Here is a 20,239-nt window from a genome sequence, read left to right on the forward strand (position 1 = left end):
TCGCATGTGAATCCCTGCCAGACCCATGCTGGAGAACAACAGTTACAGGTAAGTAACTTGTTCCTTCTCCAGCATGGGGTCTGGCATGGATTCACATGCTCATGAATATAAGAATAGATAGCAGTACACACATGCACAACCACGGGGGTGGCAAAAGGCTCAACATTAAGCAATACAAAAAACTCAACATTAAGCATCTCTTACCTCCTCACCAGGCTCACCTTAAGCGAACAGGTTGCGCAGCACTGCTTGGCCGACCCTGGACTCCTCCCTGGAATCCCGATCGACGCAGTAGAATCTTGTGAAGGTGTGCGTCGACCTCCACGTAGCAGCCCTGCAGATGTCCAGCAGGGGCACACCAGATAAGAACGCCGTAGTAGCAGCGATCGCTCTGGTCGAATGGGCTCTAGGACGGCCCGACAGCGGTCGGTTAGCCAACCGGTGACAGTGCATGATGCAGCCGGAGAGCCATCTGGAAATAGAAGACTTCGAGAGAGCCTTCCCTTGATTCACAGGTCCAAAGTTCACAAACAGCTGTGATGTCCTCCGGAAACTCTTCGTGCGGTCCACGTAGAACTTCAGCGCTCTAGCCACATCCAGCGAGTGCAAAGTCCTCTCGGCCGGCGACGAAGGAGACAGGAAGAAAACCGGTAACACCAAGGGCTCGTTAAGATGGAAGTCCGACGGCACCTTGGGCATAAAGGAGGGGTGCGTCCTAAGCACCACCCTCGAGGCATGGAAAGTCAGGTACGGTGCTTTGCAGGATAGGGCCTGGATCTCTCCCACTCGTCGTGCGGAGGTAATGGCCACCAGGAACGCAGTCTTCCACGACACAAACTTCATAGGTGCGGAGTGCATCGGCTCGAATGGGGGCCCCATGAGCCTGGTCAGTTCCCACGCCGGGGCCGGGGCCTTCACCGGCGGGAACGACCGGAACAGTCCTTTCATAAACTCTTTTACCAGTCGATGGGACCACAGGGACGTCCATCCTGTGGTTCTGGTATATCTGGAGATCGCCGCCAGATGAATCTTAATGGAGGCATGGGCTAGCCTCCATTATCCGGGAACCAGATCTGCCACGCCGGTGCAACGAGGATCATCCTAAACCAGACCTCTTGAGCTGGCTGATGAGTCGAAGCAGCAACGGCAACGGAGGGAACGCATACAGGTATAGGCCGTCCCAGGGGAACGAGAACGCATCGCCCATGCTTCTTGGCTGGGGAAACCTGCTGGCGAACCTCTTGCACTTCGAGTTCGTCGCTGTTGCGAACAGGTCGATTTGGGGTTTGCCCCATCGTCGGAAGAGTTGATCCACCTGATCCTGGCGCAGTTCCCACTCGTGACACGCGCGCAGCTCCCTGCTGAGCGAGTCGGCGATGGTGTTTCTTTCTCCTGCCAGGTGGAAGGGAACCAGGAACATCCCCTGGGCAACCGCCCAGTGCCACAGATCCTGTGCCTCCTTCGATAGGGCTGGGGATCTGGTGCCTCCGTATGTAAAACATTGTCGTGGTGTTGTCCGTGAAGATCCGCACCACCTTGCCCTTGAGCGACGGGAGGAACGATTTGAGAGCCCAGAACACGGCTCGGAGTTCCAGGACGTTGATGTGCAGGAGCCTCTCCTCCGGGAGCCAGAGGCCTCTTGCGTGGAGATCTCCGGTGTGGGCGCCTCAACCTTCCAGGGAGGTGTCCGTCGTCACCGTCTCCTGGTACGCTGGCGTCTGAAAGTCCTTGCCCGCCGTGAGGTGCGCTCGAACGCCCCACCACTGAATCGTCCGCCGGAACACCTCGTTGAGGGGGACCCTGTCTTCGAAGGTGCCTGTCGCCTGCATCCAACGGGCGTTGAGAAATTCTTGAAGAGGGCGCATCCGTAGTCTGCAGAGGCGCACCAGGTAGATGCAAGAGGACATCATCCCCAGGAGGGACTTGATGGACCTCACCCTGGCCACGTCCGTGGCTAGCAGGCGCTGCACTTTGCCTAGAATGGTCTTCGTCCGTTCTTCCGACGGGGCCGCCAGGCACCTCACTGTATCGAGCTTCGCTCCCAGAAACAGGGCCACCTGCGACGGCACCAGGTAGGGACTTTGGGTAGTTTATGGCGAATCCCAGGTCTGTGAGTAGCTGGACAGTCCTCGCAGTGTGTTCGACGGCGAGTTCCCTCGTCCTTGAGCGGATGAGCCAGTCGTCCAGGTAGGGGTAGACGTGAATCCCCTGCAGGCGCAGCCGCGCCACCACTGGTGCTAGGCACTTGTAAAGACCCTGGGGGCCGACTTCAATCCGAACGGCAGTGCTCTGAATTGGTAGTGGCCTCCCTGGACGACGAACCTGAGGAACTTTCGGTGACTTTTGAGGATGGGATCGTGGAAGTATGCATCCTCCAGGTCCAACGACGATAGAAAGTCGCCTTCCTCCAGCTGTCCCAGTACGTGCTGGAGGGTGACCATCCTGAACTTTTGTGATCTGATGTATTTGTTCAAACGACGAAGGTCCAGGATGGGGCGCCAGCCGCCCCTCTTCTTCCTGACGAGGAAGTACCTTGAGTACACCCCGGAGCCTCTTCGGGACAAGCTCGATGGCGCCTTTCCTGAGCATCGCCCGTACTTCCAACAGCAGTTGCGGGACGTGATTTTCCTTCCTGGCCACAGGTGGAATGTGAGGGCACTTCTTCAGGAATTCGATAGAGTGTCCTCTTGCCAGGGTATCCAGCACCCAACGGTCGGTGGAGATGGACTTCCAAACGCTGACGAAATTCGTCAGCCGGCCTCCCACGGCCGGTTCAGTCCTGCTTGGAGGTGGTGGCCTTGCCGCCCTGGCCACCTTGCCGACGGCGGCGAGGCGCTCACTGCTTGCCGCGACCCCTGTGAGCATCCTGAGACGAGGAACGTGCCGCCTGGCGGTAGGACGACGAGCCACCGCTGGATCCCTTGGAGGCACCCTGTCTGCCTCCGGAGCTCCGAAAGGGCCGTCGTTGCTGAAGGGCTCCTAGGGCGTGGGCCGTCTCCGTTTTTATGGCTTGGAGGGATTCGTCCACCGCCTTCCCGAACAAGTTGCTGCCGTCGAACGGCATGTCCAACACTCTGGTCTTGACGTCCTGACGGAAGTTGGTCGCCCGGAGCCAACCCCATCGTCATAGGCAAACACCGTTGCCCAGCTGGCAGAACCCGGTATCGGCAATATCGGTTGCCACCGTTATGCCGTGGTCCGACGCCACCTCGCCCTCTTGCAGTATTTCCAGGGCCTCTGACCTCTTGCCGTCCGGCAGGAAGTCCAATGTGGGTGCCAGCTTAAACCAGCGCTCCCTGTCGTAACGGGCCACGATCGCCAGGGCGTTGGCCGCTTTGATCGTCGTCGCCGCCGACGAAATGACCCGCTGCCCCATGGCGTCCAACTTCTTTCCCTCGCCGTCCGGCAGGGAATTCGACGTCAAGGCTCCTGACCCCGCCGCTTTCTTCTTTGCCGCCGCCGAGACGACCGAGTCTGGCGTTGGCTGGGCCCTGAGGCACAGGGGAGCGGTTTTGGGGACCCGGTACTTCTTCTCGTACCGGTCCCGTTTGGCTGGTGCCGTGGAGGGGTTTTTGAGAACCGACAGGCCCTCCTCCCAGATGTCATCGATTAGAGGCACCGCGATGACAGTCTTCCTCTTGGCCTTCCGGCGCTGATAGAGGAAACCTTCCTTTTTCTGCTCCTCCGGGCAGAGCTGGAACAATTCGGACGCCCTGGCGATCATGGTGTGGAATGAGCCAATCTCGTCGGGCGGCGAGGCCCGTGCGACGGGAGACCCGTTCCGTTGTCGTCGCCCTCAGAACCCGTCGTCGAGCCCAACGCACCGTCATCTCCTGACTCGTGGGAGGATGAGGAGGGAACTGTAGGCCTTATGGGGGGCGAGCGGAGGAGAGGGTTGGGTCCTCCGTCGTTTGTTCTGAGGACTTCCCGACGGGCCAGGCTGCGGGTCCTCCGGCCTGGGCCGTGGGAATCTCGTCCTTATCTCAGAGCATAAGGACTGGATCGCAGACAAAATGGCCGCCGAGCCATCCTGAGGCCTAGGTTCCGGCCGCGCCGGAAAGGAAGGCTGCTCTTCCTCACCATCGTCGTCTTCCTCGGTTATCTCCCGAGGGTCTTCCTTACAGGATCGAACCTTCTCGAATTGGACTTCGAGGTTCCTCACGGCCTCGGTCAGTTCCTCCTCCGAGGCTGACTCTGAGCTTGAGGAGGCTACCGTGCCCCCCTTTGCTTCTTCCATCATGGCGGCCACGACTATGGGCTGAAAAGAGGATTCCCTCCTTGGCGGCAGGGAAACTCTAGTCCCGGAGGCAGTCTCCGCTGGCGGGGTCTCTGCCGGCTTGGCCAGAGTCGCCGCGATCGCCTCGATAGAGGCTTTTGCCTGCTGGGTAGGGGCCTTCACCACCTTAGGTGCGTCCCGGGCCTTCTCCTTCGGGGGAGGGGCGACGCCTCGCTCCCCCTCTTCCGAGATCGGACGGGGCTTCTCCCAAAGCTTACCCGGGGTCTCGGACTTCCTCTTCCCCGAACCGGAGCGCTGGCTCGTGGTTGACGGTGCCGGGGAAGGTGCGCACTGCCTGGCGACCGAAGAGCCCGACCTTTCGGCGCTCCCGGAGCCAGCGGACTCGCGGCGCTTGGCCTGGTGATGGGCCCCCGTCGCCGGAGCGCCCGCACAGGACTTAGAAGCCCGCTCGGACCCTTTCTTCTTCTTCTCACCCGTTGAGCCCTTCTCCAACCAGCTGGCGAGACGGGATCGACGGTCCCTCGTGGTCCACTCCGACAAGTTCTTGCAGAACTGGCAGTCCTTCTCTACATGAGTCTTGTCCCCATGAAGACAGTAGAGGCATCGCAAATGTTCGTCTTCCTTAAACACATTCTGCAGACCGCATCCAAGGCGCTGCGAAACAGCTTGGGTCCGGGTGACGAACTCGCATCCTGGGCCATCTCGAAGTAGGCCGCGATTCTTCTGGAATCCTCCAAGAAGTTGATTTGACGAAATCTTCACCCTTGAGGGGCGTAGGAAAATCCTGCAATGGGTAGCCGTTAACGGGAGTAGAAACGGTGGAGCTTGAGGCTCGATTAACCGAAAAAATGTGAAAATTCACCTGAAAAAGCGCGAAACACGCAGTAAAGGCTCGAGAGCTAAGCACGAGGACACCCAACACTTCAATGTGCGGTAAAAATCTGAAGATGGCTGCCAGAGGCGGGGCTTAGGCAGAGGGCAGTCATTGGCTCGGGTCAGTATGACGCAGAGATCAGTGATTGGTTACTACTACGAAAGACAGATCAGAAACGAAACTGATACTGATTTTTTCTTTACCGAGGATTCCCAGCCTGACGACGGGGAATATTCATGAGCATGTGAATCCATGCCAGACCCCATGCTGGACAAATAGCACTTTCATGGCTGTATAGGGCTGGAATGATGCGATTTTGCCTACCTGGCATGAGGTTATTAGCAGACCTGCCCTACCCCGAAAGTGGTATTTAATGCTATATTGAAAATCATATCAATGACAGGCCAGGGCCATGTTGTCCACCTGAAGTTGACAATTGGCCTGCCTGCTGCAACACCATACTACATACTTAGTCTCAGGCTTTAACTTTCCTTTTACATTGTGACCTTTTGGTTTATGAAACATCTGAACTTCTCCTTGCAGAGCAAATGATGGGACAATCACGTGGATCATAAAATATATACGAGACGCTGTCCTGTGCAACACCGACTGGACTCAGCTGCACAGAGCCTTGCACTGAACACCTGTTTTCAGACACTTATATCTGTTTATTTGTGTCCATTCATGCAGCTAACCTTTACATTTTACAGACACTCATCTCACTAATGTCTCACTTCAGCAGTACACAAAACTGCTTTATTCTTGCTCATTGTATATCTTGGAAAACAAATAACTTCAGATGACAGAAATAGTACGAAATTGCTAATCAAATATGTTCATTTGCTAATCAAGAAATGTTTAATTAGCAAACTCTGCTAATCCATTTTTGAAAATTAATGTATCCCTTGCCTAGTAATCCAGCATGGCCATGAACAACGCAGTATAATTGTGGCATGCAGAATTCAAGCCGATTGAATCCATGGCATCTTGAAAGAGGTTTGAGACAAACATTCGATCCTTGGCCTGGCTACTTGATCTACTAACATTTGCAAGTATTGTTTTTTCACACAACTTTACCAAACCCAGCAAACAGCTCATTTGCATACTAAACATGGACTGTCAAAAGCAAAGGAAACTAAAAGCATGATTTATTGGCTTAAACAATGTTCAATTTGAAAGGTTCATAACGAATTGTAAGAAGTTTATTGATAAAGTATCCCAGCTGGATGATGGGAGCACACTCACACCTGCAGGCAATAGACATTGCGCAATAGGAAGCAACTATTTTTCACAAACTTAAGAGGATCGATTCAAAACAAATCAACAGGACTCCATATATTTTCAATGCATTTATTCATTGTACAGTAAACTGAGGTTCTTCATCTAATTCAACGCAATCAAAATGTCAAAATAAAGCAATGAACTATTAAAGCAAATGCATAAAATAAAAGTAACTACAAGGTGGGGCAATACGCCACTACAGAAACTGTTCTCTAAATCAACAGTTAACTATTTTTCTGCTGTACTACTACTAAAGAGGTCCAGTAGTTCTCAGATGAACACCACAAACCGATACAAACAAAACCTCCCCAAATGCCAAGAACACATGGAAAGGACATCTCCATTATTTTATTTTCTGCTATGTAGAAGCTGGGATATAAGATCTTGTACACTTTTCTGTGCTTAATCATGCTTTCCTGTTCCAGATTTGTAACTTTGTAACTTGTGCAAATAGCATTGTGATGCAGTCACCATCACGTTTCTACCAAAGTCGTTCTATTTTAGGGCATGTGACACAGTCCCATGCTCTGAATCAAATGAAACATAAAGGCAACATTTAAATTAGTTTGTTACTGTTCTCGTAGAAAACGTAGGGTTGAAGCTGCCAATATTTTAACAAATACTGGCATGATCGCATAGGTCTGAGTAGTGTGGCATTATTATATACAGTCAGAGTTGTAGTTTTCTGTAAAAAAAAAAAAATCTACAGGTAGCCAAGGTTCACAGTATATACATATTAGAACTTTTCCTCAGAAACCACTGTGATGATTTAAACATGCATTAGAATACAATGCAGTTTAACGGTGCGAGCAATCGCACTGCTTGCGATGTGCAGCTAACAGCAATCAGGTAAGCTACACCTACTATGAAATTACTTGGTTGGAACCAGCTGTCATCGCTTACTGGTAGGAATGCATTGTCACTTGTCTCCAGGATTCCTAATGCTTGCTGGTGGTGGCAGTTTTACTTTCTTTTTTTTTTAATAATGTACCCGTCATGAAAACCAAAAAAAACACAAACTTCAAGATTTGTGAAACTAAAACACAACATAAAATACTGATTGCAATTAAATATAAAACTCAAAGCACACTGATTGCATTCATATGTTAATACATTTCCGTAAGTTTGTAAATAATTTAGGCAACATGACAAAAACTTAACACATTCACAATTCTTCAAGAGCCTATATGGCCCCTAGATTTCTCTTAAAGGACGTACGTATTGGCCCATGTGGTCTGCTTATATTTTTCTGCTTATATTTTTTAAATAATGGATTTAAAAATGTGTTTTATTCCTCCCACGGTTTAAAAAAAAAATAAGAATTCACTACAGGAGCCATGCAACTAAATTATTTTAAAAAAATGTTTTGTTGAACAAGCCAGTATTAGTAAACTAAAATAGTATTCACCTTAGAAAATGAACAGATTAGGACATTGCCACTGAAAACGCTACAAATCAGCAAAATATAAATTCCAGGCTTGGTTAGGGGAAGATATAGCTCTGGCAAATACAGGTAAATAACCCATAAACCCAACAATAATTGACTTGTATCAAATCCAGGGCTGAAAAGAAAACACTTAGAGCATCATGTTCCGCTTCTATGACCCTTTTGCATTACTGAGTGGAAAGAAAAGGTTTTCCTGTGTTCAATCATAGGACCAGCAATTTCAGAATTAAATTCTGTCAGCAAAGAGTGACTGCACATAGTATGATTATCTTCGATACCTAAAACAGAAATGCATAACTTCAAGAAGTTAGCAGATAAGCCAGCACAACGATGCAAAGTAGGACAACTCCATTATGCAAAGCCAATGCTTAAGATACAGTAACGTGATCCCTTCCTTTGTGGTCTCAAATGTAAACATGTGCTGGCCCACTTAGGCAATATTGCCAACTTTATTTTTTATCCTGTTGATGTAGACCACTGTGCATGGTTGAGCTGCTACCTTCCTTCCGTATGATTTCCCAGACGTCTGAATGATGTCGATCATGATCACCACATCCCTAAAGTTCAAACAAATCAACTTTTCTGCCACCAAAGTGGATGTTTGTTCCAAGTGAGACTTACAAAATGTTGCAATCCTATAGTCACATTTTATTAGTGTGCAGACGTCCCCTTGAGCATGCATCTGTGTGGACTGTATTGTGTGCACAAGGTATGCATAAACTATTTTAGGTAATATAAAAGTACAAAACAAATATTGTATTAAAAAAATACAAATACCAGATAAAAGTAACCATTTAGAGCCCTAAGAAAAATTGCCCAATTGTATTGCATTACCTTTGGATGTGTGCTTACCAAGCCTGATCAAGGGGTGTGCAGTCAAAGGGGGGCAAGTGAGTAGATATAACACATATGTACCGTCGTTGGTTTGAAGCTGAAAGAAATCTCTTAAAGGAACAGGTCTTGCAGGGTCTCAGTGGGAGATGCAGGAATGGGCTCAGAACACTTTACGCTAAAATATTTAAGAGATGTCTTTGTAAATGTATTAGACATAGGTTTGTTATGTCATAAATCGAAGTATCCCATACACGCTCACCACCCAGTAGCAATTTATTGAATAATCACTGCTGTGCTTATTTCTTACCACCATTGTTGGTACTCATCGTTGTGCTGTTTCTGAAATAAATGTACACCATCCTTTTGAACCAGTGTTTCAAACATCGTTTGATAATATCTATTACTGGGTCATGGCAGTCATATCTTGGTCATTGTTATACAGGAAACTATTGTGTTGTCATTCTGCGGTCAAAACAGTTTTCGTTCCCTTTTGTGTTCATTCTGAGATGGGCAGGCTATCAAAGACTCCTCTCATATGAACATGAAACAATGTGTGAAATGAAAAATTCCTTCTGAGATGGTGGGACAGAATAACCACTCACATGGCATAGCTGAACTTTACAGAGAAGTGTCCTTGTGCTACTGACTGGCACCCATTCACCAGCTGCCAATGAGGAGTAATGTCCTGTTTTCCCACGTTTCCTTATTCAACAATGACCTAGATCCAAGCTGGCTTCTTTACACAACCTGCAAAACTCTGTCATATACTGTGGTGTCCGATCTTCATACAACAAGTAATATCGCTCTCGCTGCAGAACGGATCACAGCAAAGAGCTAAAATGTATTCTAAAGAGTGAAAGCCTGAGGAGGGTGACATGCACTGTTGGAGGCTTCCTGGAAGCCGTACGATAAAGGATTTTGGAGCACAGGTAATTGTTGCTAGCTGCCGATCGAACAGTAAGGATGAATATTTCCTTTTTTTGTACATATATTTATATAAGAATGCGCCTAGTGCCAAAATACTGCACTAAAAAAGAATGAATGGGCAACAATTGAATTTGCTTTTAAATTATGAATTTTGTCTATAAAATATGCAGTTTAGAAAAACCCAGACTTAGCAGAAAAAAGGCTCATGTCTTTCAAAAGATAAGAAAAGGCGTGTCAAACAGAAACCGGTCTTCTATTTTGCCACACAGTGGAGCCATTTTTGTGTTTGTTTTTGCTTAAGAAGCATTCAATTTGTTTTTTTAATGCCAATTAGTTTGAGTAAAATGTGTAAATAGAGTGGCTATCGATGTGTTTTTTTTGTTTCCAGTCTGGACTATTTCTCCTATATGCCATGCTTAAACATCCCATGTTAAAAATCTGGCTTATTTAGTTCCTTAAAAATCGCAGATATATGGATTAAAGGAAGAGAATCGCACATGAAATGTCTTGTACCGATGGGAGGGAGGAATTCCATACAGTCAATGCTGGCACATGAACTCTATATCTAGAATACACAATATTTTAAAACATCGCAATGCAAATTGTGCATTTGAAAAACAACCTAAACAGCCCGTGGATGCAAACATACACAAACAAAGCAAATACAAGTTTGTTGTTTTTCAGGACCTTGAAACTGTGCCTTCAAAAAGGTTGGCATATCAGAGGAAAGGTACATTGGAAATCCACTAAAGTGAGACAATGAAATGTGTGTGCTTCATCCAGAATGCTTTGCAGTGTTTTCACTCTACTCCTCCTCCTCCTCCTCTTCTTCTTCGTCGTCATCTTCATCGTGACAGTGTGTGATTTCCTGTGGCGCCAGGGGAAAGAGGTTGGGTGGTTTGATCTCACTGACAGAACGTGTCAGGTGGTGGCGTTTATAATCGGAATCTTTGAAATCCACAGAGTTACGATTGCGAGTTGCTAACGGGGACTCCTTTTCATTGACGTCTACATGGATATGCTCCACTGTAGATTCATGTGGCATCTGCAAAAATCATAACCCCCAAAAAACACAATTAGTATTGGACACATTATTTACTTGCTGACCAAGATGGAATTGCAACTCAGTGTATTTAAACTAAAAACATCTTTAAAATATTTCCAAAACAATTTGCTGCTTAGCATGGATAATTTCTACAAGTCTGCAAGACACTCGGTCTCCTGTAAGTAAATGAAGTGAGTTTGCGTGTACAATTCAAGCAATATATGGAGTCCAATATTTCACATTAAAAGAAAACACATTATACTGCTCCATTTTATTGTTTGCAGTTTTTAGTGGTTGCTTTCATGCCACCTATAAACTACAACTATTGCATTGGAGTGCAGCTAGCAGGGAGATAGGATCTGAGGTAGTGGTGTCAGTAGGGTTTGTGTTGCCAGGTGCGGCACCTCATGGTGTCACCCCCTCCTGACTTCCTTCACTTTGCTATGGTGTCACTCCCTGAAATGTTGTCACCCGGTGTAAAGATGTTAGATCATAAGCCACACAGATATATTTGCCGCCCCTCCACCACCGTATCTGAAGATAGCCCCTTGCATAATATTTCAAGGGTTAGTCCCGCCCCTGAAATGTAGGTTTCGTTGTGCCCATGGTACTAGTTTATACTGACGGACACACTCGTACTGGCGTCCCAGCCTGGCGTATTTCTGAAGTGTGCAGAGTGGTGGTTTCTCTCTCCGTGCCATTGGAAGCCATCTCGGGGGTGTTGTGTTCAGACACACTGTTGTAGCATTCTTCATTGGTGACATTGCACTCATGCTGGGGTGCCTGTGTTGTACTTTGTGCACCACAAGTGTCGTGCGTGGGGCTTGTGGGGCTTGGGCGGCAGCAGCACAAGCCCCCTGGTGCAGTGCCTCCTGTCCTCGGTGGGCCGCCTCCTTTGTCTGTGAGGGAGGCCTGGGGGTCTGCACAGTTTAGGCTGACTAGCAATGGTGACTGCCTTGCTGCAAAAGAACAGGGGGGTCGGGGGCAGGGGTGAATAGCCACATCATTGCATATTCATACCGTCCCGGGAAAACGCGCAAGATGTGGACTGATCAGCGGCTCCCTAGTGACACCCAGTCATGCATAAAGAGCTGGGCATTACTGTTCTCAGTATGGGAAAGGCCATGTGCGAAGACTCGTCCTGCGAGATTTCGGGCTACGAGATCTCGCAAGAATACGCACGTAAAGTGTGCACAGGAGCAGGAAAAGTGCCAGATGCGGAGCGGACAGTGACGGCAACGGTCGTGCCCCAGCGCTCCTCTTGAGGTGAGGCCTGAAGCCTCTACTGAGCAGCCAGACACCCTGGTGCTGCTTACCTTATTGCAGAGCGTAATTCCATGGCTATCATATGGAGCCTCGTGGGAGCTCTTATAATTAAGTTAAGACACTAAAGCAGAGACTGATACATCAGTGCCGTGAAGCCAACTGCACTAACCCATCAAGGACTTGTGAGTACAGCCGATTCTCTGCATGTTGCAAACTGCCAAATAAAACACCTAATCTTTATCCTGGTGTCATTTTCATTAGGCCACCACATAATTAGAGACGAGGACCAGTGACCAACCCACGCAACAACCATGCAAGGTGCTACGCCACCTCCTGCTTTCCTTCAGTCCCTAGGCAGGCCTGCTATTCCCTGGCAACAGTGGGAGCCGTTATCTACCACTTACTTGGAGGCTTTGGAAGGTACTGGCTATTCAGCTTCCAGGATTAAAGCCATGCTACTCAATGCCATCTTTGCATGTCTAAAGACTGAGCCCGATGCGGGTGACGTGTACAAAGAGGCAGTTCGTGCATCATAAAGCGATTCTCCAACAAAGAAAACGTGGTCCTACACAGGCCCAAATTCTACACAAGGAAGCAAGAAAGCAGTGAGCCAATTGATGACTAAATCAACCGCATGAGAGAGCTTCCGGCCCTGTGTGGATTCAGGGACAATGTGGAGAAAGTCATTTGTGACTTGTTGGCAGTACATACTAATTCCTGCAAAGTTCAGGACAAATTCATCCCGGAGAAGGAGCTAAACCTGGACAAGGCAATTCCGATAGCAAGAAACGAGCAAGAGCCAGCGAGCAGACACCAGGAAATGGGCGGATCTACGCCGCCCCCGAAATGGCTGACGGCCAATGAAAGGGACGCAGGGACAAATCGTCTCGAGACTCAATCAAAGAGAGAGGACCCAAGTGGAGAGAGCCCCAGAAATGCTATAGGTGCGCCAGTACCAGGTACTTAGCCAATGATAAGGACTGCCCTGCCAGGAACAAGGAATGCTCCAAGTGTAGGAGCTTCTTTTTTTAAAAAACATTTTTATTTTTTTAAAGCGCTCACACAGACCGCGGGCATCGAGGCACTGTTACAGGAAGTTTTTTTGTTGAGTAATTGTTTTTTTTGTCTTAGCTGGGTTTTTATAACGCGCTTAAATACCTAGAGGATTCTAAGCGCAGACCCGGGGATCGAACCTGTGTAGTTTTGTGTCATCTTGCTTCCAAGGTGAGCACGGTGCTGCTGAGCTATCCTCTTGGTCACATTGCTGTTGCCTGCCTGCACGTGGAGGTAAAGAGAAGAACAAGTTACTTACCCCTGGTAACGTTCTTTCGACTGGATGTTTCTCCCAAGCATTCCTCCAGTTTCAGCCGCCTCGGAAAACATTTTCAGCAGAGGGCGCTGTGCATCAAGTCGATGTCCCTCCAAGGCCTCCCTCGAGAATGATGTAATTGAAGGGTACATATAGCTGTGCAGCATCCGTTGGCCTCCGTTCTGTTTTTCCCCTCGTCTTGCTGCAGAGATGCTCATAAATATGGGCATGACAATACTCAGCCTTGGTGCAACGGAAGCTGCAATAGCATGGAAAATTCTACTGTGGGGTAGGTTGGGAGGGCGATGAGGAATACATGGGAGGAAAATCCAGTCGGAAGAACATTATCAGTGGTAAGTAACTTGCTCTTTGAATGGATTGTGTCCTCCCACGTATTCCTCATCTTTGACAGACTCCCAAAGCAGTATTATGTTTGGAGGATGGTGTACAATTACAGTTTAAACATTTTCAAAGGCCGGGCAAAGTACTGCTTTGCCAAACGTACCATCCTGAGCATGGGAAGCATCAAGACAGTAATGTTTTGTAAACGTGTGGATGGAAGACCACATTGCAGCTTCACAGATAGTTCTAATTGGAACACCCCTTTGAGGGGCTGTAGATGTAGCTCACAATCCTTCAGGAGCGTCTTTACCTGCCATTCTGTAGCATTCTGATATTGTGAGAATTATCGATCTAGACGAGGTCTGTTTGGAAACAGCCTGACCTAGTTTGTGCCCGGTGTATCCAATAAACAGTTGGTCATCAACTCTCAATTTAGACATTCTGGAGATGTAAAAACTTAGCGCTCTCCTAGGGTCCAACCTATGGAGTCTTTCCTCTTCCTTACCAGGATGAGGTGGAGGATAGAAGGAAGGCAGAACAATTTTCTGACTCAAATGAAAGTCTGAAACGACTTCTAGCAAAAAGGAGGATTTGACCCTTAAAACAACCCTGTGCTTGTGGAAGACAGTAAAGGGTGGCTTGGAAGAAAGTGCCTGCAACTCGCTCACTCTACGGGCTGATGTCAGAGCTATCAATAGGATTGTTTTAAATGTTAACAACCTTAGCAGACATGTGTGCAGAGGTTCAAATGGAGCACTCATCAGGAATTTCAAAATCAGATTAAGGTCCCAAACTGAAACCTGGAAAGGAGATGGAGGGAACACATTAGTGAGCCCCTTTAGAAATTGAGTTACCAGCGGAATTTTGAAGTAGGAGCATTCCTCTGAAGAGCACTTAAAGATCTGTAGCGCTTCCAAGTAGCCTTTGATGGTAACTATCTGAAGGCCCAAGTTAGGTAACGATAGAAGAAAAGATAGAACATTCAGTGTTTTACACAGAAAAGGATCAACATTATTTTCCTTGCATCAGTTGCAAAACTTATTCCAACAGCAACGGTACAAAGATTTTGTTGCTGGCCTTCTGGCCGAAAGCAACACTTCATCCTGGAGGTTACAATCCTTGTAACTCAGCCTTTCAGAAATTAAGCATGAAGGTTGACAGTTTTGACCTCCGGATGGAGAACCCAACCCTCCTCTCGCGAGAGAAGGTCCTCTCTTTGTGGAAGATGCATCGGAGGACAGATAGACAGGTCCAGAAGGTTCGGGTACCACGTCCTCCTGGTCCAATCCGGAGCAATTAGGATCACGTGTTTCCCGACCTTCTCAACCTCCCGATTACATGAGGAATGACGGGGACTGGAGGAAACGCGTACAGGAGTGGAAACTCCTAATCCACCACAAACACCTCTCCAAGAGCTCCTCTTGGAGGAAATTCCCTGGAGCAGTACAGGTTGCACTTCCTGTTGACACCGGTCGAGAAGAGATCCACTTGAGGGGTTCCCCAAAGGGTGAAGATCAATTGAAGGACTTCCTGAGCTAGTTCCCACTCATGAGAGACTGCTCTAACTGCTCAGAGCGTCCACTGCCGTGTTCTCCTCTCCGGCTAGGTGAACTGCCGATAGGGAGATTCCTTCTTGTATTGCCCAGTAGCAGCGCTGCATTGCCTCTCTGCACAGTGGTAGTGACCCTACGCCTCCTCTCTTGTTGAGGTAGTGCATGGCCACTGTGTTGCCCTGTCAGGGCCTGGGGCTCTGGATTTCAGGCTTTTTATGGCTTCCCCGACTTAGTCGCTTGTGATGGGCACTTCGAGTCCTTCCCTCGCCGCGGGCGTAAAGAGTGGGAGAGCTGCCTCTCGGATATAAGACTGTTGTTCGTTTAGGTTCCTCGAGACTGCCGTCATCTCCGATTGGTGGACTACCGCCAAGGTTCAATATTTTTTTTTTTTTAACTTTTCTTTATTGGCAAGAAGCAGTGACTGGTGCTTTACACATTACAACAATAGCTCATGTTACATATTTAAAGCATAGATAACAATACAACGTCTCTACAGCAGACCGCGTACATTCATAGGAGCAGAGTAGATATGGCAAGGCCATTTACAGTTCACAGCTCAGCCCGCTCTGTCGGCTGCTCAGGTGATGGGGGGAGAAGACAGAAGCTCTAGGTCCGCCCGACTGTTCAGATAGCTGCAAAACTCTGTCCACACATTTTTGGGGTGAGCCTTCACAGGCAGTGTGTTAATATAGTCCTCTTCACCCGTCTGAGTCCAGGTAAGAGCCTTTAACCACATCTCCAGTGAAGGGGGGGACCGCCGCTTCCAGCACTGCAGAATGTATTTCTTAGCCACAATCGCCCCCACATTCAGGAATTTAGCGACACGCCTTACCTCAGTCCCCTCCCACACCCCAAATAATAGTGCCAGGGGGTCAGGGTCGATCTGGAACCCCACCATCTCTGAGAGGGCCTCAAGTACAGACTCCCAGAATGGGGCCAGTGCCCCGCAGGACCAGAACATGTGGGCGTGGTCTGCATCAGTGGACCTGCACCTCCGGCATTGGTTGGGGTGATCATGTGCAAACCTCCCAACAGCATGGGGGTATAATACAGGCGATTAAGTAACTTGTATTGCACATATCTGAATCTAGCGTTGAGGGAGACCTTGCGTGTGTGTATGCACATTTTTGCCCACATATCATCAGTGATGTCCAATCCCAGCTCCCGGCTCCATGCGCCCCGGATTGCATGGGGAGGTTCTACAGCATGTGCCATCAGCATTTTATACAGGGTAGACACTATGCCCCTGCCACCAGCGGAGTTAGCGAAGTAGGAGATCTCAGGGGACTCAGGGGTTCGTCTGGGCATGAGGGCCACAAGTCTTGGACTGCCGCTCTAAGTCTAAAGTATTGCAGCAACTCAAGAGAGGGCTTGGAGTGCCCTGGCCTCCATGTCTGCGGGGTGATGAATTTCCCCTCGGGGAACAAGTCGGATAGTGAGTGATATCCCAGGTCCAGCCAGTGACGCATAAGGAGCTTATCATGTGTCGGGGCAAGGCCCGGAAACGACCACAAGGGTAGCCATTTGTAGTACGGAGGAGCTTCAGAGCGGGCTAGTAGACCCTGTTTCCACGCCCTGATAGTGGCGGCCACTGGGTCGGCAGGTGCATCCGAGTGATACGAATGGAAGCGGATCAGGGACATGACATTCACCTCCTCAGTCGCGAGGATCTCAATCTTAACGTGTGGGGGAGGGTCCTGGTATCGGTACCAGTGTGTAGCGTGCTGGGCTTGTGCGGCTATCCAGTATTGGGTTAGGTCCGGTGCATTGAAACCCCCTTTCTCATAAGGTAACGTCATATGCTGCCACTTCCTGCGCACGGCACCAGAGTGCCATAGAAAGCGGGCGCACCCCGCATGCAGGTCCGCAAAGTATTGTTTCCCGGGCCAGAGCGGAACGTTAGCAAAAATGTATAGGAGTTTTGGAACTATGACCATTTTGATTAGCGATAGTCTCCCTGATAGTGAGAGAGGGAGGTTACACCATCTCTTCATCCTATCCTCAGCATATTGCGCGGCAACCACATAGTTATCAGCCAGCAAAGAGGATTTCGAGAGGGATACCTGGACCCTGAGGTACTTGATGCCCTCGGGGGACCACTTGAGCGGGTATTCGCATGTCGGCTGGGGGGTTGTGGGCGTGAGGAGGAAGATTTCTGATTTGGTGTAATTTATGGTGAAGCCCGAGAATGTCCCAATTTTAATTATTTCGCGGATGATTGGGTCTAGATGGACGGAGGGGTCCCTGATGTACAGAAGTACATCGTCCGCGTATAGTGATATTATTTCGGGGTTATCCCGTAAGTGTATCCCCTTGCGGGTGTGATTGTCCCGTACGCTATCCGCCATTGGCTCGATAGCCATCGCAAACAGTAGGAAGGAGAATGTGCATCCCTGACGTGTCCCTCTGTGGAGGGTGAAGGACACTGACAGATGAGAGTTAACCAGGACCTTGGCCACAGGGTTGGTATATAGCAGTTTAATGTAGGACAACATGCGTGGGCCGATCCCCATCTTTTCAAGCACCACCCATAGGTATTGCCATGAAACCATGTCGAACGCCTTCTGGGCATCTAGTGTCACAGCAACCGCGTTGGCCTTGGGGTCAATCCTAGAGATGACATTAAATAGTCGCTGAATACTTAAGGCGGTGGAGCGGGCGGGGACAAAACCACTTTGGTCTGGGTGGATCAGGTATTTCATGATGGGGATGAACCTATTTGCTATGATCTTGGCGAACATTTTTGTGTCGGTGTTCATGAGGGACAGAGGTCTATAGGATCCGCATTCATCGAGAGGCTTACCTGGTTTGGGGAGCACGGTGATGACAGCCTCACGCAGGGACTGGGGGAGGACAGCGAGGCGTAGCGACTCATTCCACACCTCGTGCAGTCGTGGGGTCAGTAGGGCGACATGCTCCTGATAAAATTTGGCGGTAAGGCTGTCTGGACCGGGAGCTTTCCCTTTGGGTAGGGCCGAGATGACCCCGGCGATTTCGTCCGGAGTGAAGGGTGTGTCTAATTGTTCTTTGGTGGCCTGAGATATAAGGGACATGGGGATGCGATCAAGGAGGAGATCCAGATCCCGTGGGCTGTGCTCGCGTTGCCGAGCGTAGAGGGCTGCATAGAAGTCTGCAAAGGTCTCAAGAATGGGTTGGTCGGACCACTGCCACACTACGTTCTTGTCGATAATGCTATCAAACCGGACTCTGCCCCCCTCTATCCGGGCCAAACGGGCTAAAGTTCGACCTGGCATTTCTCCTTCGCCATACTTCCGAGCTGCTATGGGTCGGTCGTAGTATCTTATCTCGCTGAGGGCGAGGGCCTCAAATGTGTCCAGTTCCATTCGTATATGTGCCAATTTGGGAGGGGAAGGGGCGGAAGCGTACTCGCGCTCCAGTTCCTTGAGCTTGGTCTCGGAGCGTCTCAAGGAGATCCTAATGTCCTTCAGGATCCCAGCTTCCCTGGAGATGCACATGCCCCTAATGAAAACCTTGAATGCCTCCCAGTGCACCCCATCTGTTGTGTTGTGGCGTTTGTTATCAAAAAATGAGGTGATATCTGCAAGGATGTCGGCCCTGAAGACTATATCCTGTAGTGCCTCTGACTTAAAGCGCCAATTGGAGTGGCGGGGGAGGGTAGGCTGAAGGGATATGTCAAGTGTGACGGGGAGTGATCGGAAAGCGTGCGCGGCAGTATCTGCACGTCGAGAGTGTTCCCAATGAGCCCAGCCGACAGGAGGAAGAGATCGATTCTAGAATGACTATCGTGCACCGAAGAGTACAATTTAAACTCTTTGGTCAGCGGGTGGAGCGCTCTCCAGGCGTCAACCAGACCCTCAGAGACCATGTGGGCGTGGAGCCGGCGAGCAGCTCTGGACAGTATTCTGGGAGCAACGCCTGATCTGTCCAGCTCGGTGTCTAGTATTAGATTCATGTCCCCCCCCCCAGATGATCGGGACACCAACATATCTTTGGATCAGGACATTGATGTCAAAGAACTCAGGTGCATCTATGTTCGGGGCATATGTGTTAACCAGAAGGCATTCTGTATTAGCGAGCAGACAGTGGAGGATCACGTATCTCCCCTCTCGATCTATGTGACTAGTGCGGAGGGAGAATTCCACGGACTTTTGAATTAATGTGAGGACACCCCTGGATTGGGAGGAGTAAACCGTGTAATATTTGTTGGGGCCCCATGCCGGAGCGAGAGAGGATGAAAGGTGTGCAAGGGCGTGGGTTTCTTGCAGGAGGAGTATCTTGACCCCATGCCTTTGGGCGTACGCAGTTATCCTGCGGGCCTTCGTGAAGTTGCTAAGCCCTCTGATATTCCAAGACATTAGCCTGACAGACATTCTGCAGCTTTCAGGGGACATCCCAGCAACGGGTGGCGTTGTTTGTTGAACATGCGTTAGCTATCAATGCAATGGGACGTTGCCTCGCGCCCAAAGTCACTACCACCTTGCCATTTTTGTCATAACATCCCACAACTGTACCCCCCCACTCCCTCACTGCCCCTCCCAATAGCAGTGCTCTGAAACCCACCCGAAGACCTAATGCGAGCCTGCCAAACCCAACAGGGCAACACTCGCTTGTACACCCAACTGGGGCAGAACAAGTAATAAAAACAAGCCAACCTCGGCATTGCAACTGCAGCGGGGGTCGCTGTTGCCGTGAACCCGACTTAAATGCGTGATCGGTGCAATACACCGTAGATTGTACAGCGGTATCACATGTTAAGTTTACAGGAGGTATTACAACAAGGTACTAACAGCAGTGGATATGCAAGAAATAGGATCCATGAGGTCAGCAAGAAAAATGTGTGGCGGTGATACAGAGGGAGGCCCACATACAGGGGTCGTGACGGGCCTCCTCAGCCATCGGCCAATGGGTCGCCCACCGGGCCAGGGAGGGGAATATGGGCTTCGATGAATTTCACCGCCTCCTCAGGGACAGTGAATAAGTATAGCTTGTTGCAGTGGGTGAGCTTTAGCCTTACAGGGAACAGCATGGCGTATTCCACTTTCCTTTCTCTGAGGAGCTTTTTCACACCGTTTAACTGCCTATGTTCCATTTGAACATTAACGGAAAAGTCGGGGAAGATTCGGATGGTCTGAGACTCCAGTT

General features: G+C 49.3%; 1 protein-coding gene across 3 annotated transcripts in view; it reads right to left on the reverse strand.

Moving 5' to 3' along the window:
* Window positions 1-6,447: 6,447 nt before the first annotated feature.
* NT5C2 (5'-nucleotidase, cytosolic II) overlaps window positions 6,448-20,239 on the reverse strand; it is a 957,242-nt gene continuing 943,450 nt past the window's right edge. For all 3 annotated transcript variants that reach the window (XM_069611695.1, XM_069611694.1, XM_069611696.1), the window contains one exon: window positions 6,448-10,645. In XM_069611695.1, the coding sequence (XP_069467796.1) occupies window positions 10,406-10,645 (240 nt within the window). In that variant the 3' untranslated portion in view covers window positions 6,448-10,405. The remainder of the gene's footprint in view (window positions 10,646-20,239) is intronic.

The sequence above is a fragment of the Ambystoma mexicanum genome, chromosome 8, assembly GCF_040938575.1.
Source record: "Ambystoma mexicanum isolate Mex_15411 chromosome 8, UKY_AmexF1_1, whole genome shotgun sequence".
NCBI classification, from domain to species: Eukaryota; Metazoa; Chordata; class Amphibia; order Caudata; family Ambystomatidae; genus Ambystoma; species Ambystoma mexicanum.